General features: G+C 35.9%; 1 protein-coding gene across 15 annotated transcripts in view; it reads left to right on the forward strand.

The window, feature by feature from the left end:
* nrxn2a (neurexin 2a) overlaps nt 1-26902 on the forward strand; it is a 468354-nt gene that overhangs the window by 116223 nt on the left and 325229 nt on the right. For 9 of the 15 annotated variants that reach the window (XM_073871201.1, XM_073871200.1, XM_073871196.1 and 6 more), the window contains one exon: nt 18064-18078. The exons of the other annotated variants lie outside the window; for them this stretch is intronic. In XM_073871201.1, the coding sequence (XP_073727302.1) occupies nt 18064-18078 (15 nt within the window). The remainder of the gene's footprint in view (nt 1-18063; nt 18079-26902) is intronic. 15 annotated transcript variants of the gene reach the window in all.

Below are 26902 nucleotides of genomic sequence, written 5' to 3' on the forward strand. Positions count from 1 at the left end.
GTCACAGAAACGCACTCTATTATAATCCCTTTCACACGTAAGGTTCACATGTACATAAGCCTGTAACGATAATAACTATATCGACTTATTGTTCGATAAGTGAAAATGACCTCGGTAGGGTTTTTTTTTTAGGCGATATATTTCCATAGTGTTTACATGTGTGTTTGTTCGCATAAAAATTAAAGGTCCCGTTCTTCCTGTGTTTTTAAAATTTGATTGTGTTTACAATGCGCAATATAACATGTGTTCATGTTTCAAGTAAAAAAAACTCGTTTTCTTTCACACAATTTACTTATCTGTATAAAAACGAGCTGATGTCTTCCTTGTTCTATGAAGTCCCTCCTTCAGAAGTGCGTAACGAGTTCTGATTGTGTAGTTTGTTTAGTGTGTTGTGATTCGACAGCAGCTTAGCTTAGCAGAGTCGTTTGAGCTGCCGACTGACTTATTCCTGTGTGAGATTAGTCAAAAAACCTTTTATTGACGTCATTCAATCGGGAAGTAGAGGGCTGTAGTCTAGGTGACCAGACGTCCACGTTTTCCAGGGACAGTACCATTTTTTGGTGTCCTGTCCCCGACTGGAGCTGTCCCCGGAAATGTCCCCGTTTTACAGCACGTCCAAAACAACCAGCAAATACACTGAAAAACCCGATCAACATGTAGCCTTTGTAGTACCAGACCGGAGCAATCATGTAATGACCCTTTTTACCAGTAGAGGGGGCCACGAGCTACACTGATTGCTTAGTTGCGCGGCACTGATTTAGTGAAGAAACATTTACTACTAGACACATGCAAGCGTTATCAAGTTATCATTAATCAAGGTATGAAAACAGTCAAAGTTATCGGGGGTTAATTAACTAACTACTCATGTTTAATTAAACTAATAAACCAATGAAGTGAACTGATCACAGCATGGTATTGAGCATTTGTTTTATGTAGGCTAAATATGTTTACATTTTGCATTATTTCTTCTGTTCTTAACGTTTACAATGTTATGAAATCAGCTGAAGTAGTACCTTAGAAGTAATTTTTTATGAGATATGTCCTATCTGTGCAATGAATAAAAAAAGGAAAAAAACGTTGAAATTGTTCAATTAGAAACACTAAAAAAGTTACTTTCTTACTTAGTTTTTAGTACAAATATTCAAAAATTCTTGAAACAAGATTAATTTCCTTGATAAGCAAAATGACCTAAGAAAATAAGTCTAGTTTTTAGATCAAAAATATTACATTTGCAAAAACAAGCAAAAAAACTATTACCCCATTGGCGGATTCTTTGCTTATTTTAAGCACAAATTCAGTTCAGTTTAATATTTTTTGTCTTAAAGCTAGATTTTTTTCTTAGGGGATTTTGCTTATGAAGAAAATGCATCTTGATTTAAAACATTTTTGATATTTGTACTGAAAACAATACAAAAATACTAAGTAAGAACTTTGAGCTTTATCATTTTACAGGTATTATTTATGATCTAACAGCAACATTACACACTAACTAAAGTTTGAAAAATGGGATCAGAAAGAACATGACCTTTAATGTCATTAGCATTTTAGCCATTCATGATTGCCAGTCATTTCTGTCTACTTTCTGCCTCTGAAGAGTGACACGTGCAGCTCAGGGTCCAATGTGCGCATGTGAATACATACTAAGGGTGTCACAATTTGACAGGGTGAATCGAAATTAAGTCGCAACCTCGAACTTCGAATTAAAAAATGGGATCGTCGATCCTGCCACGCCACCATGTCACGTCCGGTGGGCTTGCCGAGCGCGAGAGAGCCGCCAAGATGCAGCGGGTTATATTTTAAGCAAAAGGGATAGTTTGCCTCAGCTCGCATGAAACGCATAAAACTAAACAAATACGTAAGGATTTCTACTTTAGTTTATGTTTATACTTCGGATAGATGTGAGAGCTCGTGCACGTGAGACGGAGAGAAGCGCAGCTGCTTATGACGCGCTGGTTTAATTTCAGATGCTACACTGTAAAAAATACTTTGCTGCTTTAAAATTATTTGTTGAATCAACTTGGATTTACAAGTCATTTCAACTTACTATTATTTATCTTGACTAGAGATCAGTTGTTATAACTACAGGTGAGTTGCTATAATGTATAAAATTAAGTTGACTTTTCTCAACTATATTTTATAAATTGTGACATCTCATCTCTGTTGACATGACTTGTAAATCTGAGTTGATTTAACAAAAAATTTTAAGGCAGCAAAGTATTTTTTACAGTATAGGAGTCCAAGACGTGCACTTTTGTGCGTGCAAGAGGAATCCTCTCTCTACAAGCCCAATCGTGTAAACTGAAGCCCACAAACCCCCATGCGAGGTAAAGCATGCAATGTGCATGTAAATGTGAAACTATAATAATAATAATAATAAATAATGGCCTATCATTTTTTTGTCTTTAAAAAAATGTAAAAATCCAGAATCGATTTAAAATCGTGACCTTAGAATCGAAAATGTCATCGAATCGAGGATTTGGAGAATCGTAACACCCCTAATACATACACACGTGTTTTTCTGGTAGAATACATACAGTACAGTTTTAAAGAATAAATCCGTCTGGAATTGGTTTCAAGGCTACAACTCGCGTCTCAGACGTGAATGAGACGTGAGGAGAGGAAATTAACGTAAACAAGATGGCATATCTACTCTGTTCAAAAACAGAGGCAATCAAAAGAGCTATACAAATAAAAAGTCATCTGAAACATAACCATAACATCCAGTGTTTAGATCTGAGGTGTAGCTATTATAAACATAACTGCAGTAATTGGCGCATACTCACAGATGCGATCAGAGTAACACTCGTCTAAAGCAATAAAAGCTGTAAAGATGGGATTTACACTGAACAATGACTATTACTGTTTAAAATTGAAATGCATGTTTTAAATATTTATACTTTTTTTACATTCCGATTTCATATTTATATTTTATATTTTTCATCTTATTTTTTTTAAAATCATAGTTGTGTTCTTAGAAAGGATGTACTTGCATTGCTATGCTATTTTATTGTCATATATAGCAGTGAAATAGAATGGTCTTAAAAAGACAATACTATTGACTATTGCCATTATTTCTGGGGCAATTAACCGACTTGTGAAAAGTAGCTATCGTGACAGGCCTACATGTACAGTATAGTCCACAATATACCCCCAGATTATTCAATTACCTTTATAATAAATAGTGGCACCCTTAAATCATATGTCTGTGATGGGCATTGGTCATTGGTTTTCATGTACCTTATGATCAAACATCATGATATGCGCTGTATTGTGCCATGCTAATGCATACTGATGCATGACATTATGACTAAAATTTGCCTTCAGAGGGTTTGGAACAGACTGTAAAGCATGAACATATTAAGCATATTTCTGGTGCCTTTATGACCTTTTTGGAGTTGTCAGTTTTCATTGTATGATACACATTTTGTGTTCCACAGAAAAAAAATAAAGGCATACAAATTTAAAAAAGACATGGGGGTGAACTGTGTCTTTAATCATTTAAAACAGAGGAAAGATGCTTTTTGAATTAGCTAAGAATGAGAATATCAGATGACCAAGCATGTTCTCTCCTCCAGCTTTTGTCTTTTGTGCTGCAGCTCTGTACACTAATGTAGCCCAAACTACTGCTGAAGGGAGAGAGAGAGCTCATCTTTCTCATTCGTGCCTCTGGCTTTGCTTGCAGATCAAACATGCCAAAATTGATCAGTTGCAGAGAAAAAAATGCCATATTTTTGTCGCCGTTTCTGGGATTTTTTTTTCTGGGAGTTTAGATGTTGGTCCGGATACGTATCGCTCTTGCACACATATCTGGACTCATTTGTTGTTAAAAATATGTCAATCACTGCATTCTCTGGCAACTGTTTTTGTATAATAAATGCTTAACTGTATACGTGACCATTGTGCCGGGGGAACCAATTTACTTGTGCTAAGTAGCCATGCAAAATAATAAGCAGGATAATACACAATCAAATGCAAAACACATTATATGCCATTATTACCGTTAATATTATTTTCATAATGGGATTTAATTTTTGTCAAAACAATGTGCATAAAATAAATGTTAATAAATATATGTTAGCTATATACCTTAAAAGTCCATAAATCAGTTCATTTTGTTGTTTTCACTTTATGCGATGAGACCTCGCCATATAAATGACTGGATTGCATACAGAGCGCTAATGTATGTGGGAGGTGATGCCACCGGAAGGGTCCACGCAGCCATATTGGTATGCCCATCCGACATAGGGCATCATTGACTTACATTCAAATCATGATCTAAATTCACTGCATATCACTTGCACAAGTTTTTAGGATATGTGATTGTTTAAATTGTTTATATTTTGCTTTGGACAGAATAAGGGATTTATAGGGAGCGTTAGTGTGTCTGCTGCATAATGCACAGGTGTAAATACATGGAAATAAAGTTTAATGACTTTAAGAACATAAGCAGTCAGCCTTATTTCTCTGAATAGGTTTGAAAGTGTCTTTTTATTGATTAACATTCTGTTCTGTTTACACTACTGGCCCTTGGGGTCTATATGAGCCCAAAATTGAAAGCATAATTGTAAGAAAAATTTACATGTTCAAATAATACAAATAATATACAGTGTTTTTTTGGTTGTTGTTGTTTTTTACTTCTCATCTTCTCATAAAGCTGTGTTTTGAGAGATTTGAAGAACTTTTGTACCTGTTTACCACTAAATTCCTCAACTACACTATTAGCTTGCCTGAAAAATGTCAAATTTTTATTAAAATTCACATAAATTATCTAAATTTGATTTAAATTGTTTTACATATTTATATAGGTGTTAGGTGTTGAATTCAGCCATCTGTTTTTAGGGGAAAAAAATTACAGTTTAGGAATTAAATCATTTCTACCAGCAGATGGCCATAGAGACCCATTCATTTTACTGGATATGGGCAACTGCTCACATCACTACTTTAGTGATACATTTTGTTTTTATGTTTATAAAACATTAGAAAGTACATGATTTTATTTGCCAAATTCCTTACAAATGTGGCAGTCATACCTGTGTGTGTGTGTGTGTGTTTGTTTGTTTGTGTGAGCATGTGTTTTCTGCATTACGAAGTACCATGCCATTATTTCTGTGTCAAAATTTTCAGATTTATGCTGGATTTATTGATATTTATTTTTTGACAAAGGGAAAAATTTTTGTGTATGTAAAGATAGATTATTTAGGAAAAGTCACAAAATTTTATATCTCTGAGATGAAGGAAACTTTTTTTTAACTAATGAAATGTCATTTGGGGTCATATTGACCCCAAGTACCGTTTGAGGGTTAAATGAATGTTTGGGCATACCAATATGGTAGCACCGTAGCTTCAATATTGTGACGTCATGCGCAATCCACCTATTTATAAATATCAGTGGGATGAGTTCTGTTTTCTGGCTTGTTCATGGTGGCCGGCAAAAGCCTATTGTATTGCTTTCTCTGTTTAATATTGTTTCTACACTCTAAAAATTGGATTGTTATAACCCATAGTTGGGTGAAATATGGACAAACCCAACAGTTGGGTTATTTCAACACAAATGCTGGCTTGTTTCAACTAGAGATGCACCGATCAACTGGCCAGAGACCAAAATTAGCCGATTTTACACGTGATTGGCCAGACCAGTAACCGGCTGGTCAGTCTCGAGGCATTCCGATACAGTACGTCCTTTTGTTGTCAGTTGCGCAAGCAATAATATCACAGCCATCCGACATCTGACGAGTCAAGCAGTGCCTCTAGTGGACACTCCAAACTATAGATGCAACAATATGTAACTGGAGCGTATGTACGTAAACCTGTATTTCAAGTTTATGCAGAAATGTAGGCATAGGTACATCATTTCATTGAGCCTATGTAGCAAACTAGCATTTTTAGAGTGTATTGGATAAATTACAGCAATAATATTTTGCCTAAAATAAATTACAATATGTAGTACTTTTCCTTAATAAAAGCAAGGATTGATGTCTTGAAAAAGCTCCAAGTAGACATAATACTACAAGGGGTCTATAAAACACAAAAATGAACATATGGAGTTTTTTTTCACAGCTTTTCTTTCACTGCTTCTGAAACTTCCCTACAGGAGACTGCCGTAACCTTATTCAATGTGTTTGTTAACCCAAAACTACAGTAATGAGCAGAAGCTGCTAATTGGAAAGGAAATGTTTTGGTAAACAGCAATGTGTCATGGTTGCAACAACTTATGTTAAGATTTTGGTCTGCCTTTTCTCAATTCATTGCGCTTTAATAGTGCTTTAATTCGACTCCAGACACTTTGTGATGAGTTCTTGTTTCTTCAATCAAAACATTTTTAAATCAACATAGCAAAATGTCACCCAGAGCAAGAGCCGCGTGGCCATTCATGACAGGCGACTATGTGGAGAGCTTTTATTTGAAAATAATCATATTTGTCAGCTAGTGGTTATGTTTTTTCTTTTCTTTTTATCTGCCAACATGGACAAAAATATCTGCCAGACATTTGCGGATATGTACACAGCAGGGTCCAAAAGTCTGAAACATTCAACTTGCATTCATTTATACTTAAATAGAACATTTATGATTTCACTTTATTTTTAGGTGTCCTTGTATTATTCATTTAAGTAATATTAGTAAAAACATATATTAAAGGGATAGTTCACCCAAAAATAAAAATGTTCATCCTAATGTTAAAAACCTGTATGAATTTCTTTTTTCTGATGAACACAAAAGAAGATATTTTGATAAATGATGGAAAGCACACAATGTAACCATTGACTTCTATAGTGGGAATAGTAGGAATAAAAAAATACAATGGAATTCAATGGGTACTGTCAACTGTGTGTTTACCATTGTTTATCAAAATATCTTCTTCATCATTTATCACAATACTTGCACAATATTTGTTCCTACTATAGAAGTCAATGGTTACATTCAGCTGTGTGCTAACCATCATTTGTCAAAATATCTTCTTTTGTGTATATAAAAAACTCATGCCGTTTAAACCATAGACTGTAAAAAAAGATGTCACCCATTGGTTTCTGAAGATCGTTTTTGAAGCCAATAGTAGACGGTGCCTGCCGTCGCCATCTTGGCCACGCGTCATCACGCATCACTCGCGGATATCCAAAAATGGGTAAAGAGGCGGGACTTGGGTGAAGCTAAGGTGGCTGGTTGCTGAAACCACGCCAGCCTAGCTCGACTCTAGTGACGGCAGTGGCTGTTCAACCGTCACTCAAGTGGCCACGCCCTTAAAGGGACACACCCCGATTTTGGGAATTTAGCTTATTCACCGTACCCCCCAGTTAGATAAGTCCATACATACCTTTCTCATCTCCGTGCATGCTGTAACTTTGTCTGACGCAGCCCCCGCTAGCTTAGCTTAGCACAAAGACTGGAAGTAAATAGCTTCAGCTAGCATACTGATCCCAATAAGTGTCAAAATAATGCGAACATTTCCCTATTTATGTGTTGTGATTTGTATAGTCACATAGGTCATATCACTCCGCCCAAGTAGCAGTGCTTCGTCTTCTGAGAATATAGTTCCCAGTATGTACAGTATACTGTTAAAAGATCACTGTGTCTCATATGACCTTGTTATTTGTACACACTGTGACTATACAAATCACAACATATAAATAGGAAAATGTTCATTTTATTTTGTCACTTATTGGGAGCTAAATAGGCCAAAAAAACTTTTTGTGCAAATAATCCTAAACACAGAAATGTGGAAAACTGTTTATCAGTGTAACTCCACAATTCTGTACTGCACAGTTCACAGTCTTTGTAATTTGTTTTAGCAATACATTTCTTACATATACAAATTTCTGAAATGACTTTACACATACTTTAATTGAAAGAAATCCCAGATTAATTGTTGTGTCAGACTTTTGAACCCAAGTGTCTGTGTTTTGTTGTTGCCAACGGTCAACTGCATTACATTTATTTTGTTTCCCAGGGCACCGGCTAAGGAAAACACTTGCATTAGTAGTGACATTTTCTAAATGACTGTTTGTAATTAAATAACCTTTTGATTATCTGTTAAAGGTATTTCAGTAAAAGCTTTAAGCTGTTGTTAAATGAACAGTTCTCCCAAAATTTAAATACAACCTATATGAGATTTTGTTTTTATGACCTTTTAGTGAATCATTAAAGGTCACCTTTAATTTTTATTATATGGTTTAAATTTTTATTCTTGATTTGATTCACCATTAATAGGTTTTGATTCAATTGAACTCACAATGTATCTCGGTTATAATTTGAAGCATGGATTTTGATTAGATTTAAACTTAGCAATGATTTATTAAAATATTTCAGTAACTGTGTGTGCACACCACTGATCTACATAAATGACTGGATTGCACGTGACGTCACAAATGTGAAACCATCGAGCCGCCATATTGGTATGCCCAAACATTGTATTAAATCAATGGACGTTATCAGATTTTAATGATAAAACATCACTTTACTAGTCTCCGCTTTTTATATCCGAAGTCTCCCTGTACATTATTACAACGCAAACGTCCTACTAGGTATTTACTGTTTGCTTTTTAAATAGTAAGTTACAACAATAAACATTCATCTTCATTACAGTATCAGATCAGCGGACAGACAGCAGCATATTTAGTATTAATGACAAACGTGCTCATTCTGAAATCAAAAAAAATAATCATGCTTTGTAGCGTACACTGTAAAAAAAAATCCGTAGAAATTGCAGCTGGGTTGCCGGTAACTTACCGTAGATTTAAATTTATGTTATTTACTGGCAACTTTTTTGTTCAAAGTTAAATGAACATTTAACATTTACAAGTCTTTGTCTTTACAGAGTAAATCTAAAAAACAGCATCAAGCTAAACATTCTGGGAAACAAAATCTGAAGCAAAAAACAAAAAAAGGTTGATGATGATTTCTGGTTCCCAGAATGCTTTGCATGAGGCTGTTATTGTATAGTTTTACTCTGTGAAGATAAAGACTTGTTAATATTAAAAATGTATCTAACCTTGAACAAACCCTTGCCATCAAATAACATAAATCCAAATCTACGGTAAATCACCGGCAACCCAGCTGCAATAACATTGTAATTTCTACGGATTTTTTTTTTACAGTGTATGTGCATGCAATAATTTGCTGGTTTTGTAATTATGTTATCTTTATAAGTTCCCTAAACTTATTCAAAGAAATAACGCTGTTCATGTAGCTTTAATGTCAAAAAACTTTATTTATACCCGTGTCATTAACATAATGCAGCAGACACACTCACTGTTTTAATGTTTTATTATAAATCCCCTATCCTGACCGATTAAAACAAACATTGCAAATAACATCAGAAGTAACAATTATTTTCCTACACATATCCTAGAAATTAATCTTGTGCGACTGATACACTGTAAACTGGGTGAATTTAATCATGATTTTGAATGTAAGTCATTGACGGCCTCTGCCGGTTGGGCATACAAGATGGCCGCCCGAACTCTGCGCTTGCTTCACCTCACGCTGTTACGTTAATTCTGGTTGTAGTAACAACTTCAAACAAATGAGTAAGTAAATGACGATGAGGCAGATGACGTCTCGAACAGTTCTCAACTTTGTCGCATAGCTGGACACGGCTACTTCCTATCACCAACGGTCGCTTGTGTCACAGAAATCACCATCTTTCTATTTAAATGAATGAGATTGCATCGCTCTGCCATTGCTAGTCATTGCTTATCTTTCGAGACACTCTACTGCCATTATATATAGTCAAGTAAAAGAATAATGACAAACAAAAGACAATTAATTTTATTGTGATTTCTAGTGATGAAATGTCAGATTCTCAAAAGAAGCTCAATTGAATATTCAGTTAAAATAATATATTAAAATAAACAATGTTTTACAATGTAACAATGTTAAAAAAGTCCTTCAATTAGTGACTTTAAAATGTTTCACTGCAGAAAACATGGTCAAATAATGGTTCCTAGCTGTCAATGGAATTGACTGTATCGATACCAAATGTATACACAATCGGTATCTAAATTATTAATATTAGGACCTTTTAAAAGGGTACTGCCCTCGTGACAGTTTTGGACCATTTTTGTCATTTGTTTCAGACAGTGTAGAATAAAATGACAATTATAGAAAAAAAGAAAGAAGTTATGCATGATTAAACAACCTGTATTTGTTACCATATTTTGCTTTATTGAAAGTCAATATGTGACCCGTGCTGGCAAATTGAATCAGAATGAGCAAATTTTCAAAAATGAGTTATTTATTATGATCTTTTTTATATTTTTAAAAAAATATGTATGATTTTTTGGAATCTGACAAGAATGACAGTGCTACACCTGTTTGAAGTTGATGAAGACATTTAAAAATTGACTTGAGAAGTCAAAATCACTGCATCTACCTTAAAATCACTGGTAAAACTAATAGATTTGGCACACACAAAATCGAAAACAATATCTACAGGAAAATATATGTTCAACTTTTTTCTTTCTTTTATTGTTTGATATTAAGACAGACAGGGAGAGATAGGGAAAATTTCAACTCAAGGAGAGAATTTCAATGATACAAAGTTTAATCCCACAAGTTATCATATAGAGCGAGGAACGAGATATGAATATAGGGTCTAATGTGTACTGTACACAGCAAGTGATGTTGCACTTTACATTTTAAATGAAGGCTTTTGTATGCAGTACTGTTAATTTACTTAAGTATAGGTATATTTTTTTGTTCAAAATATTTAATGTAGATTAATCGCATGATTGTCATGAGTTAACTCGTGATTAATTGCAACTTAATCACACATTTTTATCTGTTCTATATTTACCTTATTTTACCACTTTTCAAGTTTTTAATACTCAAATCAACATGGGCATGGAAAAAATGGATGTTTTATGCAAATGTATGTTTATTATTAGTGAAAGTCATCAAAAATTATAAAAAAAAGTTAAAAAAAATTTTAAGTTTCAAAAACAAAATCACTTTAAATCATCTTAAAATGACTGTTAAACTAATAGATTTGGCACACACAAAGTCAAAAACAATTTCAACATAACTTTTTTCTTTCTTTTATTCTTTGATTGACATTGACACACAGACAGTTTTAAGATCTACTGTAATGCAATGATCTAATATAATGCCACACATCAGATATTTTCCCCAACAGTTAATCAAACGTTAACTTAAGACATAACAGATTATATCTGCGTGAATTCTTGTCAAAACAGATATTTTTAAACTGTAATTCTGATCTATGTGTGCATATATCGGGGTCGCACGTCTGTGGGCATTCTTCAGATGTGTCAGTCAGCACAAGGAAGATTGTTTTTTAATTGTGTCGCTCTTAATAACTCTAAGATCATTTTTGACGTTTAATGACTATTTATTGTCTACAGCTGCATTTCAATTTATCCAACAACGTGCTAAGCCTACGGTCAGAAATTTTGCATTGCATTAAACGTACGTTAACACAATTAGTTTTGTCAAAATTCATTTACTTTAACACGTTATTAACTCTTTCCCCCGCCAACGTTTTTTTTTTAAGTTGCCAGCCTTTTTATGATTTTTACAAAAGTTTAATGCCTTCCAGAAAATGTTTTTATATATAAACATTCAATATATCAAATTAAAGAACAGATCCTCTGCTTTCAAAAAAAAAAAAAACTAAGGTTCATCCTACCTTCATTTGTTCTCTTTTTATCACCACTCAAATATGGGTTGGTTTCTTTAAAAATACAAAAAAAATGAGCAAAAATCTAAAGAGATAATTGCATTTTTGTTAAGAAGTTTTGATAGAGACCAGATTCAGAGTGATCCTCAAAACATTCACAGAGTTTAAATGTATAATTATTTTTATCAAAACCTCTATTTCGATCGAAATCAAAAATTTTATTTTCTTTTGCCCATAGCTTTGACTGTGCGCATTTCAACTCATTTAGACAGTAGGGGTCACATATGATGATATGTCTTAAACTTTAGATAATAAGCAAAAAGTTATACTACACCCTCGGACATGGAATACTGCGTTTGTCTTACAGTATATTGTCAAAGGAGAGAAGTGTTTAAGGAATCAGACAGTGTCCAATGTTTACCTGAAATGTGTAAGGGCGCACTCACATTATCCAAACCAAACCATGCCCCAGCGCGAATGTCACCCCTCCCTACTTCCCCCATGTGCACGCACTCACACTGTACTTTTATCGATCCGAGTCCGGGCGCGCTTTCGTCATTAAGATGCGATTGTTTTGAAAAAAGCAGGAAGTAAAGCTCTCACTAAACACTGGAACCCACCGTAATGATAGGTCTGTGTTTTTTATTCGGAGTCGTTTGGTGCGCGATTACAGACAGCCCTCTCACATGTCATCATATTGCTTAGTTGATCTGTCACGTGCGCAGCGCGGACATTCACGTAACCCCGCTGCGCGCATCAAAAGGTTTTTACGGAGGCAGATGAAGGTGTGTGGTCGCGCAACTGACGTCTTCACCTTTTGAATCGTGCTCAGGCGCGATTGCGCTCACACCACAGCCTTCCGCGCCTGAGCCCAAGTGAACCGCGCTCCGGCCCACCTCTGCAACCCGGCCGCGGCGCGATTAACCAATCCGCGCCCGGGCGCGGAACAGAGCACTCACACTAGTCAAACGAACCAGGCTTTGGGGGTCAAACGCGCCCGAGCGCGGTTTGGTTTGGATAGTGTGAGTGCGCCCTTAAATCTGTGTCGTATTAAAGTAAATCATGTTACAGCTTATGTGTGCACTACTAGGAAATGCAAAAATATAAAGTAAATTTGTAATCATGTTTGTATTTAATATATAATATGCAATCAGTCGCGATCATTATTCTTCTGAATTTTTCCATGCGTATCTCATCAGTTGTAAATGTGAGCTCTTTACCAGCAAGAATTCATCAGCAGCTGCCCTTGTTTGCATAAAAAAATCATTCAATATGAAAAATTTTCACGTGCGCACTGGTTTATCTCCATAGCAAAGTGTCCCTTATCATATTAATGTCCAAGTAGCGTTCTGTTCCTATTTTCGGCCTAGATATTTGACCCGAAAAGGAAAATGGCAAAGTGCAATTAAAATAACATGGTAGTGAGTGTAGTATGAGAGATGTAAACCGTATAGTATTGGTGTGCAAACTACATCCAAAAGAGTCAGAGAGTACTGATGTAAACAACTACAGCAGCATAATCAAATGCTTTTTCTACTTTATTAAATCATAAAATTTTACATCAATTTTAACCAAAAGAATAATAATAAAAAATCATATCTTAAAGAGTAGTTCACAAACAAATTGTCATTATTTAGGCACATTCAAATTGTTTCAAACCTGTACAAAGTTCTGCTGAGCACAATAGGAGATATTTGTAATCAAGCAGAAAGCAGGAGCACCATTGACCTCCACAGTAAAATAAACTGTTTGGTTATAGTATGCTCACAGTATCTTCCTTTGAATTTAGCACAACAAAGAAATTTACAGTATACGGGTTTGTAACAATTGAAGATTATTAAATGATGACAGAAGTAAAATTTTTGGGTGAACTAGCCCTTTAAGGTTATCTATTAATTAGCAGTATTTGTGATCGTTGCAGTAATTTTTTGCATCAAATAAATCATTACTTCCCTACTAAATAGCAGCATCAATATTTTAAAATCTCTCCTCTTGTTCCATGGAAGAAAGTCATACATGTTTTTACCAATAATGATAACAGCGATTTAATTTTTGCAGATTTAAACCTTTAACAACCCCCTCAACTGTCCCAGCTCCTTGGACATGTTATATGACTATAAGATTATATTTTGTGTTCCCTTGATTTCTAGTAATACCCTACAAGAGTTCAGAAACAGGTATAGCTTGCATTTCTCTTTCTCCAGGTCTAAAAACTCTTAAAAACTGTTTACTATACAGTGTGTACAGTGAATACTGAATTGTTTTACTCTCAGTATTTGAGTGACCCTTAAAGTCTGTGAGCTGCTGGGAGAACATCTGCTTTCACTGATAGCACGATCTGCAGGAGCCAAAGGCATGTGAAAAGCCCTGCCTGTGAGGCCATATTATACATTTTATGTATGTTTTATTTGCAAATAAAGACAACATAAAAATAAATTGCATTATTAGTGAACAAAAAACTAATTTGGAACAACTAATTCATACAGTCATCCTATGTTGTTTTACATTTTTATTAAGCAAATGGCAAAAGACATAATTGTTGAGGAAACAATCTTATTATAACAAAACATTTAATAGAATCTAATGTACACAAGTTAGATCTTACATTGAAATTCTAAGTACAAAAGGGGATATTAAACATTTTCAGCATTTTTGCACAGAAGAACAAATAAACATTTATATTTATCACAGTGTTTTGTTGCTGTAGAGATGTAAATGCTCATAATGGTTATGCCATTATCAAATTTAAACACCCCCAGGGTTTTCCGCAGAAAATTTGTTAGTTAAGGTGGTAGGGTTGGATGGGTGGTTGTGACCGGGGGAGTGGCAATCAAAGGGGCGGGCGTACACGTCATGATAAAAATGAAAATATTTTCATTAAAAACACATTTAAATAAAACTTAATTTTGAAGAAAATATAAAAGAAAACGAACACATACTAGATTATTAATGAATTAAATGTTTTTAACAGGTACCTCTAATGGGAATAGCTGCGTGATGAAGTGAAACTAAAGGGTTAATAAACACAAACTAAAGCAGATTTGTAAAATGTCTCGCGAACGATGATAGATAGCGCAAAGATTGTAAAAACTGATTATTTCCCACTATTAATTACATTATCTTAAAGGAATGTAACTACTGTAGCATGCAAATAATGCACATAAATAAAGTGAGCAAGAGCGCTCAACAATTATATCTAATCAACAGGCACGTGAAACCTAGCTAGCAGGTTGCTCAAACAACATATATCACCAGCTAACTTACTTTAAAATTGTAAAAACTATAGACTAATACAATAACAGGCTTAAATAACCCCAAAACAAAAGTCCAGTTACAGTTCTCACGGACACACGTTTTATCAACTGGCTATCCTCCAGACAGTTGATGGACCATTTAGGCCGCGTGGCGCGCGTGTACGTACGCGGTGTGAAGCGCATCCGCGCTATTCTCCAAAATGTTTATAAACTGGCTACTAGTTATCCTCCAGACAGTGACCGACCACATCTTTCTCTCATTTGGCTGTGTTGCGCGCGTGACCGCTCGCGGTGTGAAGCGCCTCCGCGCTATTCTCCAAGATCCACTTGACGGCCTTTTGTACAGCAAATTTTTTTTTTGGATGACCTAGTTAAAGGCGGAGTGCACAATGTTTGAAAGCCAATGTTGACATTTGAAATCACCTAAACAAGCACGCCCCTACCCCAATAGAAAAAGGACCTTCTTTTGATAGACCCGCCCCTCACATATGCAACCCCGGCAATGATGTCAGTTAGCAGAAACGCCCCTTACTGCTGATTGGCTACAAGTGTATGTTGTTAGTCGGCCCGACTCCCTTTTCCAAAGTGTTTTTCAAGCACTGTGCACTTCGTCTTTAAGGTGATAGGTTTTCCCAGCTTAGGCGGGCCGCCCGATCTGCAAAGTGCTGCGGGAAACCCTGACCCCTATAGTTTACACCCACTTCAATGTATAACAGTGTGATTTACATAGTTTTAAAGTAAAAAAACACAAATATCCTTTGTTAGAAAAAATGTGGGGGCTTACTCATACTCGCTCATTTGCACAAGTTTAATTAGAAAACTGTATCGCAGATTTTAACTTATCATATCCTCTTCGACAGGTGACTGGAGATGAAAGACTAGTTGCTGTATTAAATCATATTTTTAGCGATTTGACTAACATTTGTAATATATTTCTTGGCAGTTGAATGTAACACATCAAAAAGTATATTGTGGAATAACTTGACCTGTAACCTGCTTGTTGTTTGTAAAATATATTATTTACTTCTACGTAAGATATTAACGTCCTGTTCAAAATCTTTCTATTGCCAAGTACATTAAAGGCTGACTATGGCTGACACCGTGATTGGCTATGTAAAACCTTTAATAAAATCTAATGTACGGAAGATGGATCTATGCTCATACATTGAAATTCTGAGTACAATTTTAATATTTTCACAATGTTTGGACAGAAGAACAAATAAAATGTCTTTTTATCAGGGTGTTTTGTCATTATATAGGTAAATAGCCATAGTTATGCTAGTATCAAATCAAAACCCCTATAGTTCACCCCGCTTCAATATGAAGAGTTTGGTTCCAAAACGGAGTAAGCACCTTTATTTTTATTTTTTTATTTCGGAGTTACCACCAAAATCAGTATTGTATCTGGTCAGAATTAAAAAGTAAATTCTTAATTTTATGCAAAATCTGATATCCGCCGTGTTATTCTGTCATCCTTTCTCTCTTTTTTCCAAAATGCAATAAACACCACTCCTCCTTCTCTGCAGAATGCAATTAATCCGCCTTTTACACATAGTAAACAATGAATACACATGGAATACACATGGAATCCTAGTTTTCCTCATCTACTTTATACTTCGTGATCAACAAACACACAAAAACAAAACAATACTTCAGATGGCATTGATAAACCAGGGGTGGTTTTCTGAGGCGGGGAAGAAACCTAAGCCACTCGGGGGGTCCCAGGGGATCTTATGAAAAACGTTTTATTATTTTACTTGAACTTAACGAAAATTGTCACAAAACTGTCAAAAAAGTTCAGCTACAACGTCCCAAGGATGACAGCAGCAATGACAGTGTTTTTAATATGACAAAGTAAGTGTATTGATTAATGCCATTAATGTTTATATTTTTAATCAGTGTATACCACTAGTCAACTTAATGAATATAACATGGCAAAGATGAATGCACATTTATATATTGATTCAATAGATTTATAGCATTTTAACTTGCTTTATTGGATTTAACTGGATTTATTGCAATTTGTGGAAAAAATAATCAGTTTTTATAATACATCTTTGAAATCAAATTATAGATTTGAATTTTTATTGTTATTATAACCTAAAGATGCTTTGTGATAGTTTGCAACAGAAAATTGTGGTTTTCATCATGTCACTTTTTTGATAGAAAACACATTTTTACCCAAATTAGTCAAAATGGATTTATTGCATTTTGGAAACAAAATCTTCATATATTCTAGTGTGATTTTAGATAGTTTTAAACTATATTTAAAAAAAAACATAAATTTCCTTTAATAGAAAAAAAATTGCAATTAAAACCTCATGTTAAGTTATGTACTTGTGACAAATTTATCATGTGCCGAGTATCCCAAGTCTCCACTAAAAACCTAAAGACATGAGTAACTTATTGCAGTTTATCCCTTATTAATGGTCAAACAGGTTGTAATGAGATCAGTGCATATCTTGCGTTTGGATTTTGAATATTTTTGCTATTTGGATTGTAATTATTTAGACCTTGAGGCATTATTAATTTAATCAAGTCTACTTTTCCGAATTTTGGGAATATTAGTTATACACTTTAAGTGTTTGATTTAGACATAAAATGCATGGAATTTTACTCAGGGTGAATTTTTCGCACATTTTCTCACCAGCTTTCAAAATTCATCTAATTTCCTCATGCTGCCAGTTTTATATTCATAGTTTGCAAACAGAACAAAATGAATCCTTTCAATGTGAGTAATGTGGTATGTAAATTAGTCATATTTCAGTGTTCACTAAAAGAGCTATTCTATACTGTAGCTATTGTTTGACTGGGTCACGCTATTTATACTGTAATTTACTGTACAATTATTTGTTCTTTTTTTGATGATTTAGATGCATGATTAAATTTTTTCATTTTTTAACTCAAGGCTCATAGAAAGCATGCAGAATGTCTTTCTGCTCACTTGAACCTGCTGTTATTCATATTTTTCTGTAAATCAATACGCAAGCCACTCAGAATAAACCTCAATTGGATCCCCTGTGTGAGTCCACATTTTAACGATTTGCCTTCAACGAGGACCAAAAATGTGACCAGATAGAAAAATGAGCCGAGCTTTGTTTTTTATGCATCTTCTGTCTTTTAACCAAGTTCTGCAACAATGCCTCTGACTGTGTACTTTTGACTTCTTTTCCACAGGTGATCCCCAATCAGGTAAGAATCGTTTCTTATTCCCTTCAATTTTCATAATACAATCTCAGGCTTGATCCCCAGAGAGAGTATGGTCGCTGAAACCTTTTTTATATGCATGTTTTGTATGCATGTTTTCTTCAAGCATTGTTGCTGAGGCTGGGATGTGGCGTTCTGCATATATGGGGGTTCATAAATGGAGATGTGTTTTGAGCAATTTTGATTTTAGTCAGTTAAAGACATATGACTTGTCATTGACATTTGGAGTGACTTTTTTATTTTTTTGTTTTGTCGCAGTTTTTTTGTGGACGCTTTTTGTCTCGTAAATTGACTAGCAATATCCCATCTTTATCTATGCATTACATCAGAACAGACAGTGAGAGTGGCCACGAAGCTTTGAAGTGCTTTGAAAGCTTTTATAAGTGCACACGTTACCCTTTAGACAACAGCGCAGAAAACGTATTTGAGGCGATTCACACAAACATCATTCTTTCACATTTGTGCCTTTTTCCACGCTGACATAACCACATTTACTACCTGAGGAAAATACTGAATTTTGACGCGCTGTATTTCAGGAGGTTACTCAAACTCACTTATTTGCATCTGTTTAATTAGAGAACTGTATCAGAGATTTAAACTTACAATAGCCAGGTGACTGGAGATGAAAGACTAGCTGCTTTTGTAAATCATATCTTAAGCGATTTGATTAACATTTCCAAGGGATGCATTAGCCATTAGCTACAGCATGACGAAAGCACACACACTTGCACTGCTTCCTTTTCGATTTGTAATACAAAAAATAAATTTCTGGGCAGTTGACTGTAAAAAAATTAAAAATAATCTATTGTGTAACCTGTAACCTGCTAGTTTTTTGTAAAACATGTACTTCTACTTAAAATACTAGTCTCCTGTTCAAAATCTTTGTATTGCCAAGTATATTAAAGGATACCCCAACTATAATCCCGTTTGGCTTAATAGGTTAACACTGCTATTGGCTATGTAAATGTGAAATTAGAAACAGCATGTGGTTTTGACATCTGCATGCCATCAAAAATACAAGAACACCAACATCCTCTGTTCAGCTCTTTCAATATGAACCGGAGGGTGAAATAAATGACGAACAATAAAGAAAACATACAAATTAAAGAAGCTCAAAATTAAGACGATCTGAGAGGTAAGGAGGTGGGAGTGGGTACATTTTCACATAAAAACTATAGTAGATACCACAGTATTTACTTAGTAAACTGTACAGTAGTAATCTTTTGCGACAACCATTACACATCATCGACCCATGTGCGAAACATAATGGTGGCCTCCACAGCTTAAAGTATTTAAAGAAAAAAGTAAATTTCCTTTGAATGCATTGTTTTATTGTTGCATATCTTATGCCTTTAAACAAGCAACCCACTGAATTTTTGGTTACTAAAAATAGCTTGGTTTCTATAGAGAGAAAATGTAAATTTTTTCCCTGACACAATCGCAAGCATTCATTTAGGTTGTAACTGTATTTGAAACACCGACAGTGTACACCCCCCCCACTGCTTGAGAGCAGAGAATGCTGCCTATTTTTGAAGATTTTAATAACTTATTTTATTTACTTGGTTTTTTTGCATCAAACAAATTTGGTTGGGTGGTTAATAACACATTTTTCTGTGGTGTGACAAATTCAAAACACATTTAATATTTGACTTTACACAGGCTTTACCTGTGTCTAATATTTTATTATAGAGAGACTCATAAGGTGGGTATTATATATGTTTGTGAGGTGTTAACTTAAAAAAATAGCTTTTGTCAGTGTTCTGTTCATGAGTAACACTGGGTGCCCTATTTTAACAATCTAAGCGCATGGTCTAAAGTGCATGGCGGCGCACAGCAGGCTTGTGCAGAATTCAGAATTGAATTGAGAATGACTCCTAAATTCCAATTCAATTCTTGAATTTGAATTGAATTTGAATTGATGTCAAAAACAGGATCTAGAATTACAATTTGAATTTGAATTAAAGGAAGCAGAATTGCAATTCAACAGAAATTCAAAGAAATTCATATACATATTATACAGTAAGTAAAGTGTTAAAAATGAAGCTTTCAGTATATGTCAGATATGATTGCATTACATATTCTATAAATATATTCGTTTGTACAGATTATATTAACAGGAAATGTTTTCCCCCAGCAATTAATTTTAAAAACTCGAGTCACATAACAAATAATTAAGTTAGATTTTTTGCAATTGTAATTTTATGGAACACGATGTAACATGACTTCATTTACCAGAATGCTTTAATTTTACCAAGTATTTAAAATGGTTGCCAAACAATTTTCCAAATTAACTTTCCTAACACTGAATGTATGTGAGATTCTTTCTGTTGTGTGACTGTGGAATTTCTTTGAATTGCCATGAATTTAATTCCACTTCCTGTCATTCCAATTCAACTTCCTGTAGGGCGGAGTCAATTCAATTCAAATTCCAATTCATGAATTGACTGGAGGCCGATTCTGAAATTCTGAATTGTGCACAAGCCTGGCGCACAGTACAATGCTGCGTTCACACCAGCCGCGGTAGAGGCGTGAAGCGCAAGTGATTTCAATGTTAAGTCAATGTGATGACACGTTGATGCGTGTCTGGAGGTCTTGCGGCACGAATGAGGTGTTTAGCGTGGTGCGGTAGACGCAATTCGTGGGATGCTGTGATGCCGCGTCAAACCCACTAGTTAAAAAATTTGAACTTTGGCGTAAAAACGTGCCGCATTAACCAATCAGGAGCTTGCTGTAGTAGTGATGTGATTACAGGAAGTGAGCGGAATTGCAGAAGCCCCTTCCATGCCTCAAACGCGGCTGGTGTGAATCCACGGTAAGAGTGCATGTCCAAATCCACTTTTGCTAGTTTAATGATGGGAAAATGGTTTGTGCGCCTAGCACACAGTCTAAAAGGGTTGTTCCTACTCTAATAATGAGTAATGCGTGTATTTTGGGTGTAACATACAATAAAACAATGAGAGTCACATCTCCATCCCCTTTAAAGCCTGTTGAGCTCACGCCATGCTGATTCCCTATTTAGATGGCAGAATTTGTAAACTAAAAAAGGGGGAAGAAGACCACCAGTTTAAGATTGATTGGTTAAAAAAATGGTGTTGTTTTTATTTATATTGAAATATTTTTTTGTATCAACTAATGGTTCTCTTTAAAAGTCGTTTTCTTTCAGTCATAAAAAGTAAAATTTGCAGGCTTTTAACTGCTGTAAATGTATGGATAGCCTTCATGATCAGTGTAATCTCATAAAATAATTTACAAATATGCAAGAAAAGGTTTGTACTCTAAAAATACTTTATTTGTAACAAACAGGCGAGATTTACAAACATGCAGAGCCGAAATGTTTCAGCACTCGGACAGCGCCATGAGCATTACTAAAAAACGGTTCTCATCTCATCATATCCGCAGGTACAAAGTCATAATTTACAATAAATCCGTGGGGTAGCATTAAAAACATTAAACAATAAATGCAATATTTGCATTTGTTTAAAGCAAAACATTCAATTACTTACCAGGCTACAAATGAAGCAGCTCTTTACGCTTTCTAACGTCTCATAATCGGTCCTCATTTATGTCCAAGAGACTAAATAATTATCTTTTACATTCTAATCCTATAATTTTTATATATATGTATAAACGTTTGTGTGCTGCTGTGCATCCATGTGTGTGATAAGCAGAGGTGCGTTGTCTTCCTGTTTATGGGCGTATATTACTAACGCGCTCTTTAAATAACAAAAAAAGTCCATTGACTTTTAGTTGATCAATGTAGTCTACTTCTGTTGCCTCAAAATAGCAATGTCCCAACAATGCACCGGAACACACCTTGTTTTTGGACCATAATGCCCATGGGCATAAATGTATTTGCTATTGAATGTGAAAATGACAACTAGCAAAAAACACTTGCGCCGGGTGTATGATAGGACTCTGGCATTGCATTAGATGTGTGATCTGACAGATTTTGTACGGGAGATAGGAATTTCAATCAGGAAAGGAATGTGTCATCTGTAAAAACTCTGTGTCACCAGTGTAGAGTTTTCACGGGTCCAATAAATAGAGCAGTTGGCCAAATTGGTTGCGAGGGCACTGGGTTTCTTTCTGTGTGCCTGGTGCGTGCTGGGCTGCAGACTGTGCACACATCAATTGCCTCTGGGTTGGATCAAATTCGGTTCAAATTTTCACGAGTTTGTCTCACTTCGGGTCTTTCTTTAAAAAAAGATTTATGCATGTAGGGTTCAGGTAAAAAGTGATTCGGGTCATTTCGGGTTGAACACGACCTCTACACCAGTAACAAGAAGTTTTGTAAAGAACTAATAAGAGAAGGATTCAGAGTGAAATGACCTCAGATAACCCATTGTGTACTTGTTTTCAGTGAACTTTAAGTGAGACCTCTTAGATTTTTAAGGGTGCTGACAGTTAATCACAGTTCTTAAGGTGGTATTGACACTGCCTTAAATAGGATTTGGCAACACCTATTCTGTGCAATGTAATGATATACAGAGTAGCTAGGTAAAAAAGATGTTTTGCGTTACAGTCGTTACTACTGTATGCTGGGTATTTTATCACATCAACCAATCAGGATCTAGGACCAGAAATAAGACATAAAAACATACAGTACTGTATCTCTTATAGTTTTAGTATTTCATAGGAGTCTTTCTGTCTTATCTAAAATAACCAAAAATGGTTAAACTCTAATCTTTCTTTTAAGGTTAGCATAAGAGTTAAAGACATTTTTTGTCTAATTCTAAAGATGCTTATATATCTTAATCTTTTAAGATGCCCCCTTGCTAGTTCTGTATGTAAAGCTCACGTTTACCTGTCCCACTGTTCCGGTGTGAACACATTCTGCATACACCTCATTCAAATTCGAGGCTTAGTATGTTTTTCATCTCTGAGAACGAGAGACAGAGCGCGTTCAAGATAAAGAGAGAGAGAGAGAGTGGTGGGGTTTAGGCGGTAATATGTTATTGGGGGTGTGGGGGTCTTATCGTCCTGCAGTTGGAGTGGAATAATGAAAAGAGAACTTTGTTTTTAATTAAAGCGGGACCTTTGGGCATGATTAAGGGGCTAGTGATTAATCACCTCTCTGGTCCACGGAAGAGGCTATGCAGGTCGGGCCTAAAGCCTGTGAACAGGAATGATCTGCCCATGAACTCTCCAGAGAGAAACCTGGGGTAGGACAACAGCACCGCAGGACCCTTCGCTGCATTTTTACATGCGGATATGATATTTTTGGACTGGATTTCCGCAATTGAAAGGTCAGCGCTGTAAGGGGATACGAGCCCGTGTGTCCGTGGTGCCGTCGCACACACACCGCATGACCGAGCTGGGATGGTAATATATCACGCCGAGTTTAGTGGCAGAGCAATAGCTGACTCAATTTTAACATTCGTTTTTATGTTCAGGAGTAATGTCTGCGTTTGAAGCGATAAGCTTGACCTGGTTATTGCTGATTGGTAATAATATATCTTAGCAGTAATTCACACCAAATAAAAATACAAACACACCATACAAATTATCTAACTAATGACCCATGCCTTAAAGTAAGCTAATAAGTAATTCCACAACGTATAAAGGCTTAGCAATATTGTGTCCTTGATGTCCCCATGGCTTTCGCCAGCGAAGACATAATTTCCGTAAGTGCTTGTTTCACAGGGAGTTTTGCTCTCACATCTTTCAGTATTTTTGTCTCACTTTCTTCTCAATCTCCCTCTTCCACTTCTGTTTGCACAGTTGTCAAGAAGCAGCGAAAAACAGCAGCACAAACATCCACGCTTATTTACCATAATCAGATTGTTAACTTGCGGGTATTTGAAGTATGCAGCTGCCCCCCTCTATCGGCAGGATCTTATCGCAGTAGTAAATATCACAAAGACTGTGACTCACCTGAGACTGTGCGCTCCTTGATTGTAAAGCCACGTGATGAATACTAACTACTAGTTCATTTCATGAATGACCCCACCGACTTTACATCCACAGGGGTTCTGGACTCGCTGCTGCCGTTTCCTTGGCGAGTTAAACCTGCCTGCATTTTTTAAGCGAATTAATGCAAGGAAATCTCCACGCCTCATTCCTCCCCGGATCTCATCCGTGCAGAAATCCAAGCCAAAGTTGCTGGCAAGGTCAGGGCTCAGAGCTAGTCCAGAACCTAATCTACAAAAGCGTAGCCATTTCGGATGAGCCAAACCAATTCTCCATACAGGGGATGGTGAATTTCTATCGTTTAAATGACCTTGAAATCTTTATTTCTGCATGTGTGTGAATTCATGTTTGAAACTTCCTGTTTTGATGAAACTGTACTATGTTCCCAAGTAGCAGATGGTGATGGTGACAGATACATTTCCATCCAAAGCTGCGTATTAAACTTATGAGCATAATTGGTATACTGTATCACATTAAACATTTGTGCATAAAGCAGAGTTTTCATCCAGTGAGCTGAAGAGAGGAAAATTTTAATTTTCGGATAAACTGGCGCTAAATATCAGTAAAAAAATGTATTTAACCATTTTAATGGATAATCACTCAGAGCTTGCACATAAAACACTATTTATCTGCTTTTGGATCTGCATTCCTGCTGTTTGAGTTGATACTCAAGTTAGACAGTCCTGTAAAGCAGTGATTCTCAACCTGTGGGCAGCGGCCCACCAGTGGTCATCAGGGCGCCATCTGGTGGATGTGTAGGTAGTGGTAGACTTCTGACAAATGATTTTTATAAATCTGGTTATATTCGCATCAGATTTTTATAGCAATTAAAACCTCTCATTCAAGATGCATGATCTAAAAGCTCATTTGTGTTTAAATATCGCAACAGCAATCACGTGACATCAGAACGTACACTCACCTAAAGGATTATTAGGAACACCTGTTTAATTTCTCATTAATGCAATGGTGTAATGGTGTGGGGGATGTTTTCTTGGCATACTTTAGGCCCCTTAGTGCCAATTGGGCATCATTTAAATGCCACGGCCTACCTGAGCATTGTTTCTGGCCATGTCCATACCTTTATGACCACCATGTACCCATCCTCTAATGGCTACTTCCAGCAGACAAAGCTCGAATCATTTCAAATTTGTTTCTTGTACATGACAATAAGTTCACTGTACTAAAATGGCCCCACAGTCACCAGATCTCAACCCAATAGAGCATCTTTTGGATGTGGTGGAACGGGAGCTTCGTGCCCTGGATGTGCATCTCAAAAATCTCTATTTAACTGCAAGATGCTATCCTATCAATATGGGCCAACATTTCTAAAGAATGCTTTCAGCACCTTGTTGAATCAATGCCATGTAGAATTTAGGCAGTTTTGAAGGCAAAAGGGGTATTAGTATGGTGTTCCTAATAATCCTTTAGGTGAGTGTATGTTTATTCAGGTGCAGGTATACTAAGGGGGTCGCAAACTGCACGTCCGTGTTGCACCACATTTAAAAGTCGAACACACTGTCGGCATTTACAATAGCTGTCCAGGGCTCTCCACTGCGAATCAAGTGTGCGATACCCTGCAATGAAGCAAAATCCTTACCCCTAGGTCAGTTTTAAATGCACACAGGGTATTCCTACTTTAACACTACTTTTTGACGTGCATTCCGCATCACTTCCCCCTTTTGCTCTATTTTTTCGCTCCTACTTTTATTGTTGGGCTTATGCATCAAATAAAGATGTATTTTAATTCACTGCACAAGTGGAAATCATTTTTATACAGCTGCTGAAAAAATGAAGAGACACCCCTGCTTTGCCTTTTATCATCATTTCTACATGAAGCCATTTCAGTCCAGTTGACTTCCACACCTCAGGAGTGACATAAGGTCACCCCAACACAACAGCAATGTACAAATGGTCTCTATATTTTTTCTGTGGCTGTATGTTTTACCTTTAAAGATGTAACTTCTCAAAGGTACTACCCTTGAGTGCTAATAAAGATAAAGTCTAAAGTCTGAGCCTGAAAGTCCACCTTTACATCTTCCACTTTAAATGTTTTTTTTCTGCCCAAAATGACAGCTGTGGTAAGTTTTTTCCATTGGAAGCAATGACATTTCTAGTTTATATACAGGGGTACCACCAGGTGTACCTATAGCGACTTTAGTGATGTGAAAGACATGTCACAATGCATCATTTTTCTGTTATTCTGCATTGATACTATCATGTTTAGAAAGGTGGCCCTGTTTTAAACATGGGTGGGTCGTAATTTGCAAAAGAAACCCTGCTGTAAAGTAATATTACCGAACCATTTGATGACAAATTTTACCTATTCATTTTAGAACTTCCTCTGATTAGGCCAGTTATGCTGTCCAACGTGCAGTCACATGACTTTTTTGATGCGCATCTAGGGATTTATTCGGTTTCCATTGTAGTTCATGCACTTTTTCTTACTGGATAAAAAATGTATCCGACTCAGTTGATTTGTAGGTTTTATGTGCATCTTGCCATTTCTATCCAGCGTTTTTTTATGCGATACTCCAAAATGTGCATAAAAGTAGTTGGATGGAAACATAGCTAGTGTTATTGGTTGTTTGGTTGTTTAGAGTGCCTGTGGTGTTTTCGTTTCTCAGAAATCTTTAAAGGGACATTAATCAATGCTGCCGTAACCAGTCGGCATGATCTTTGAAAAGGTCATCTGATTGGTCACATTGCTCTGTGGCAATCAGAGTGTCAGATCTGCTAAGAACACTTTCATTCAGGGGTTAGACGTGTGAATCTCACGAAAACTGTTGAGGGCCGAAAAATAAAGATAATGAACCCTGTTTTCTGCATCATTGTATTTGGTTTTTGCATTGTGATATTATTTTCAGGACAATTAAAATTACATTGTGTAACTTTTATAAGG

The sequence above is a fragment of the Misgurnus anguillicaudatus genome, chromosome 9 (assembly GCF_027580225.2).
Source record: "Misgurnus anguillicaudatus chromosome 9, ASM2758022v2, whole genome shotgun sequence".
NCBI classification, from domain to species: Eukaryota; Metazoa; Chordata; class Actinopteri; order Cypriniformes; family Cobitidae; genus Misgurnus; species Misgurnus anguillicaudatus.